At 47.2% G+C, this 6,745-nt stretch overlaps 1 protein-coding gene across 1 annotated transcript; it reads left to right on the forward strand.

Annotated features, from left to right (window-relative positions):
* Positions 1-527: 527 nt before the first annotated feature.
* Positions 528-6,457, forward strand: LOC143658652 (leukocyte immunoglobulin-like receptor subfamily A member 6). Its single transcript, XM_077130809.1, has 7 exons — positions 528-658; positions 815-850; positions 973-1,260; positions 1,401-1,694; positions 1,875-2,192; positions 2,441-2,743; positions 6,211-6,457. Exons 1-7 carry the CDS (start codon positions 625-627, stop codon positions 6,345-6,347), a joined length of 1,410 nt encoding a protein of 469 aa, XP_076986924.1. The 5' UTR covers positions 528-624; the 3' UTR covers positions 6,348-6,457.
* The last annotated feature ends 288 nt before the right edge of the window (positions 6,458-6,745 follow it).

The following is a 6,745-nucleotide window of genomic DNA, read 5'->3' on the forward strand; positions in this document are numbered from 1 at the left end:
GCCAAGTTGAAGAGTCATGTTTCTTCTTCTCTTTCCCCGTATTTCTTCTTTATACTCATTGCCACAGGGTAACCCAACTTTAACTGCACAGTTAGTTGTGAAATGTGTGTCTCTGCTGATTTGAGCTCTGCAGAAAAGAATCTGCATCTTACCAAAGCATCTCCAAAGACTGATGTGATGATGGCCAATTGTAAGGAATCTAGAGTGATCTTCTGATGGCCAAAGGAGGGAAGGAGACACCCACAAGGGAGGCTATGACAGGGAGGATCATGACCTCATCACCCTCGTCTAAAGGGTAATGCCCAGGATTGGCACTGGGTCCATTTGACTGTGACATCCTGCTCCTGTGGAGATGAGAGCAGATCAGGCAGACAGTGGCCAGGGTCAGGAGATCCCATTTCTATCTGAAATGTCTTCAAAGAAACTGCAGCTGTCAGCCCCACCCTAGGGAAATGAGACCCAGGTTCCTGGGGAGGGGCAGTTCCCCTTCCTGTGGGGTTGCTGTGACAACCCTGTGACAGGTAGGGCCAGTTTCCCACTGGCCATATCCTGTGTGTCCGTCCATCCTGCCGGGCACTGTGGTCTCCTCCAGCTGCACAGCTGGGCCCAGTGGGAGGAGACGCCATGACCCCCACCCTCATGGCCCTGCTCTGCCTCGGTGAGATCTGAGAGGGGAAAGCCCCAGTCTGCGAAGGGTCTCACCCCAAAACAGGCCCTGGTCTACCAGGAGACCCTGGGGCTTGGAGGCTAAAGGGGAGGAGAGAATCTGCTCAGGCTTCAGAGTGCAAATCTCTCATGCAGGACTCTTTTGCAGGGCTGAGTCTCGGCAAAAGGACACGAATGCAGGCAGGTGAGTTGACCCAGAATTTACAATGTATTTGATCTGGGATAACAGTGATAAATTTAGCAGGAGTCTTGGAGCTGAAAGTGAGACAACTGATTCCCTTAAAGCCACCTTTGATTCCCTTCCAGGGACCCTCCCCAAGCCCACCCTCTGGGCTGAGCCAGGCTCTGTGATCACCTGGGGGAGCCACGTGACCATCTGGTGTCAGGGGAGCCTGGAGGCCAAGGAGTACCTTCTGGACAAAGAGGGAAGCCCAGCACCTTGGGACAGACAGAGCCTCCTGGAGCCCAGGAACAAGACCAAGTTCTCCATCCCATACATGACAGAGCGCAATGCAGGGCAATATCACTGCTACTATCTAAGCCCTGCTGGCTCATCGGCACACAGTGACCCCCTGGATCTGGTGGTGACAATAGGTGAGAGGACATGCAGGGGTCCCAGCCTCAGGCTCCACCCTCAGGAAGGGGGTCTGTTCTCAATGCCGCACCATCACAGCCCACCCTGGGGAAAGGGGGTGATCTGGACCCCATTTACACAGCCCCTCCTTCTCTCCTAGGGTCCTTTGGCAAACCCATCCTTTCTGCCCTGCCAAGCCCTGTGGTGACATCAGGAGGGACTGTGACCCTCCAGTGTGACTCACGGAGGGTATTTGGAGGGTTCATTCTCTCTGAGGAAGGAGAAAACGAGCACTCCTGGACCCTGGACGCACAGCGACTCTCCACTGGGCATTTCCAAGCCCTGTTCCCTGTGAGCCCCAGCCACGGGGGGACATTCAGATGCTATGGCCACCTCAAGGACAGGCCCCACGTGTGGTCAGAACCCAGTGACCCCCTGGAGCTGCAGGTCTTAAGTGAGGAAGTCCCGTCCCTGCTCCATAAAGTCTTTGATGCCCCAGAGAGTTTGAGGGGAGCTTTGACATCAGGGGAGCCCAAGGTGGGAGGATAGGGTGAGGTGAGTAGAGAGTGTGTGTGACAAGGACACTTGGACACCAGGACAAGGGGGGAGGTGATTGGAAAACCATCCCCTGCAGTCCACAATGTCTCTCCCCCAGGTGTGTCCCGGAAGCCATCACTCCTGGCCCAGCCGGGCCCCATCGTGGCCTCAGGACAGAGCCTGATGCTCCAGTGTCGCTCTGATGTTGGCTATGACAGATTCGCTCTGTCCAAGGAGGGGGAACGTGATCTCATCCAGCGCCTCAGCGAGCAGCCCCGGGCTGGGCTCTCTCAGGCCAACTTCCCCCTGGTCCGTATGAGCAGCACCCACGGGGGCAGGTACAGATGCTACGGTGGACACAACCTCTCCTCCGAGTGGTCAGCCCCCAGCGAGCCCCTGGATGTCCTCATCGCAGGTGAGGGGACCCTTGCTGGGTCCATCCAGAGACCCTGACTACATAGGCCCTGTGGGGGACCCCAGGTGTTCATGGGCAGGACTAGGGTTGTGGGATCACCAGAGAAGCAGAGAGACATAGAGGAAAAGAAGATGGGAAGGAAAGAGAGACTGGGAAACTGAGAGGTTCTCAGAGAGGAAACTTGTAAAATCTCTGTTCAGAACCAAGGTGGAGTGTAGCAGCCCCTCATCCATCCTTCTTCTCTCTAGGAGAGTTCACTTCAACACCCTCCCTCTCTGCTCAGCCGGGCCCCCAGGTGTCCTTGGGAGAGAAGGTTACCCTGTTTTGTCAGTCATGGAGCCCGATGGACACTTTCCTTCTGACCAAGGAAGGGGAAGCTGATCTCGCCCTGCGTCTTAGATCCCTGTACCGAGCTGAGCTCTACCTGGCCAACTTCACCATGAGCTCTGTGAACTCCTCCCACGGGGGTACCTACAGGTGCTACGGCTCACGCAGCACTGCCCCTTACCTTTTGTCTCAGTCCAGTGCGCCCCTGGAGCTCGTGGTCTCAGGTGAGAAGCCCCTACTCCTAAACCCTCTTTGAATGATGGTGAGTTCATGACCCTGTCCCCAGGGGAGCTCTGAAACATGGCATGAAAGAAGCACAGAGGGTGGTTCTGCAGAAGGAAGCTCCAACCCATCTGAGTTCAGACATTGACTGGAGACCTGTACACCTGGATCATCCAATCCCTGAAATATCAGACAGGGCTGCAGATAGAGACAAGGATGCAATGATATTTGGGAGAGAATAGCAGGAAACCCAACTAGACGAGAGGGAGAAGCTAGAGGGCCACACCCATTCACTTCTCCATGTCTCCATGTCAACATCAGAAGCCCTGGGGTCCCAGCTCCTCTCCACCAGGTCCTGACCCCATGTATCACCAGCATCCCCAGGCCTGAGCCAATCTCTAAACACATTTCAGTCCAATTTCCACGACTCAGGGATGGTCTGTTCCCAGATGTGAGGATGTTAAGGACGAGGGACACGTGGTTCCCAGGGTCTCTGAAGATGGTTAGTTGTTACCTCTGTGCTGGTCAGAGGAGAGGGCGACATCCGAGAACTAAGAACCAAGGATGGCGAGATGGACAGGGCCAGTAGTCTGGCCTCACCCTCCCTATCCAGAGGGTACAGCCTGAGAAAAGATCATAAAGGAGGTGCTTGGTCCAGGGGTGTGCACAGAGACAGCTCCCCTGGGAGGCTGGACCTGAGTCTACACAGCCTCAGATACTCCTTGGGCATTTTCTGTTTAACGTTTCAACTGTCATAGTCTCATCTGTTCATTTAGTCATCCTACATTCCTGCAAAGATTTACAATTTACCCATAGCAGATTCACATTCCCCTGTGGGATGATTGCATCGCCTCTATGGCTAGAATGACAGGATCTGGTTGTCAGTTCCTTCCCCATTTCTCTTTCCTCCAATTTTTCCTAAACTTTTCTTGCAATTTTTTCATATACACTCTTACAAATTTAGTCATAATTATCTAGAGTTATAAATTTAAAATAAATAACTGCATTAATATATTCATTGGAAAATTCCAATTTATATCTCCATGATGGAGAATTAGCTTAATGTTAACTGTTCTATTCAAAGATATTTTTCAACCGGGGTTTATTTTTCAAATGGAGAAGGATTTGCAATTTTATTCCTAAAAATCAAATACATTCACAGTTAAGTTTAAGAACTACTTCAACTAATTTAATACTGAATACATAAAATCATTGCTTCCTTTTTATTTTATTTTTTAAGTAATTAAAATAGCTAAATGTTCATGACAAATTGATTTGAGTATATTTTATTTTCCATCTTCATATTTCATAAGATCTTTGAGTCAACAGTTTTTCCAATGAGCCCTTGTAATTTGTAGATAAAATTATATCAAACAATAGAAAACAGAAATTTACTTCTTTGTTTCCCAAATTGTATAATTTTTTCTCTCATTTCTCTCATCATATGATAATGATGGTGGAATAAAATGTCCTTGATCTTCAGTTTAAGAAATTGACATCATTTCTAGTCCATGTTATTTTAAGGCAAACCCCTAAAATTCATATTTTATACATACAGCTGTATTGACCTAAGCATTTAAATTTGATTTCCTGTTTCATGGTGGTTTTATTGTGAATGGAGACTTTTTCTGAAAACTTTACTTTTCCTGAGCAAGTCGTTTTTCTTGGATTTATCGTCATGGTGATACATACATTTCCAAAACTTCTTGTGGGTAGGCTATGGAGGCTCAGTGGCAGAGTTCTCTCTTGCCATGCTGGAGGTCTGGGCTTGTTTCCTGGTGCCTGCCCATATTAAAAAAAAAAGACTTCTTGCTATCAAACCATCGTGTAATGCTACAACTGAATTCTACCTATTGTTCATTTTTATTTTTCAAGAATTTCCTATCTTATTTTACGTGTAGGTAATCTGAAAATACCACTTCCTTCACTGTTCCTACAGGTCTGTAGACCAGAACCATAGATTTCCGTGGGGCACATGCTTTCATTTAGAGGAGATTGAAGTAACCTTTTAAATAGAATAAAATGATTCCTTTTCCCCTCTTGACACCTTACAGCAGTTTCCAGGATTCTTCCAGAAAGAGAGGGAGGGAGCCAGCTGCCATGTACTAGTTCCCCTCCTCTTCTGAACCTTCTCCTCTGGTGCAGATTCTTCCTTCTTGAATAACAGGCTGGAACCTTCCCTGGGCATCTGGTATACCCGCAGACTATGCTGCTATGTACTTGGGACTCCATGTGGCCCCTGCTCTGGCTCCCTCTTCTTTTTCAGGATGAGCTTGAATGTCCTCTCCATGTGAAATCTTCACTGAGGATGCTGATCAGAACAGATCTGCCCCCACCATACATATTATACTTCAAATGATTAATCAAACATAAATATAGATAAAGCTGATTGATAGATATATAGGTGGTAGGTAGATAGATGAGAGAGAGAAAAAATGGATAGACAAATATATGTACATGTGCGTGTATATATCTACATATTTGGGAATATTCAAATATCCAGCTAATACTTTTCATCTAGTGTGTGTTTGCATGTTTATTACTGACCTACCCAACTGAGCTCATATGCTAAGGAAGCAAAAATTCTGGCTTTATGACCTATTGACATAAAACCACCAATTATAAGAAAATATACAGGCATAGCTACATGTGTATATGTTCATATATACATATGTGTGTATGTTTGAATACAAGCATATATATGTTTATCTAGTTGTAAGTTTCCCTAACAATATGAAGATTAATTCATGAAAGAATAAATGAATGATAAAAAAAAAACAGATGTCAAGCCAAGGAGGTGGAAGTGAGGTCCATTGTAGCAGAGTGTAGAATAAGAAGCCCCAGATTTTCATGCCTTGGGCTTCTGAACATGCAGTATCATTCATGGACCCTGGGTCCTCAGCTGTTGAATAAGTGAAATGTTTATCTTGAGTACTTTCAGCTAACTTGGCCCCATGTGCCAGAATAAAAAGTATGTATGCAAAAGTGCAGTTATTTCTGATGTAGGGAAAAAATAAGTAGTGTTCTCTCTAAGGCTGAGCTCTTGGGGCAGTTCCACTATGACTTATAAACCAAATTCAAACATCAAAGGGAACCTCGAAGTATCAAATGAGGAGATCATAGGAAGTCCAGCCACAGCAGGGGAGATATTATTCAGAAACCACAGAAAAGTCTTTTCATGAGAAACAAGAGGATGTAAGATGCAGGACCTAGAGAAAAGTTTCTCTTCAACTTGTCAATTACCCCTCTTTTGTTGTTATTGTTCTCAGAAACCCTTGAAACCATCAGCCCACCACAATGCAAGCCAGAACCCAAGAGTAGTGAATAGGGGAAAGTCTTATTTAAAGGAAGGAGGCACACAGGCACATGACGTGTCAAGGGGAGGTGGGTGTCCTGGGTGGACATTAGTGCTCCTGGGGTGACTTCAGCTCACCCTAATATATGTAACCTCTATATCCATAACTCCTAGGCTCCAAGTACAAAGACTACACAGTGGAGAATCTCATCCGAATGGGCCTGGCTGGATTGATCCTGGTGGTACTCGCGGTGCTGCTGTTTCAAGCCTGGAACAGCCAGGAAAGTCCCCAAGACACCACCATGATGTAGACACTGGGAGGACAAATGCACCTTTCAGAGTGGGGGAGCCTTGGAAAATATCTGAAGTGTCCAGTGGATCTGGAAGAAAACTGTGTAAAATGTCTGCTGAGAATCTTGTAAGGGGGAGCACGCATCACTGGGGTGCAGGGACAATGTCCAATGTTCCCTGTAGAGGCCTCTTCCGCCATTAAACTGTGGTGCTTTCCCTTAACCACCTTTGACTTTCCTTGAGTGCATCCCCTTCCATCCTCGTCCTTGGGACATCAGGCTACATCCGCACAGCACACTGGGGACCCCTCCTCAATACTCCTTCCTGTCCTGCCACCCTTTCAGGTAATGCGCTTTTCTTTATTCCTACTTAGAACATCCCAGGATGTATACATTGATTCATCATATCTTTAGGTCAC

This window comes from Tamandua tetradactyla, chromosome 16 (assembly GCF_023851605.1).
Source record: "Tamandua tetradactyla isolate mTamTet1 chromosome 16, mTamTet1.pri, whole genome shotgun sequence".
NCBI lineage: Eukaryota > Metazoa > Chordata > Mammalia > Pilosa > Myrmecophagidae > Tamandua > Tamandua tetradactyla.

Coding starts and splice junctions, on each gene's coding strand:
- LOC143658652 (XM_077130809.1), top strand. CDS start 625: ATGACCCCCACCCTCATGGCCCTGCTCTGCCTCG. Junction 659..814: donor CATGGCCCTGCTCTGCCTCG/GTGAGATCTGAG, acceptor ACTCTTTTGCAG/GGCTGAGTCTCGGCAAAAGG. Junction 2,744..6,210: donor CCTGGAGCTCGTGGTCTCAG/GTGAGAAGCCCC, acceptor CATAACTCCTAG/GCTCCAAGTACAAAGACTAC.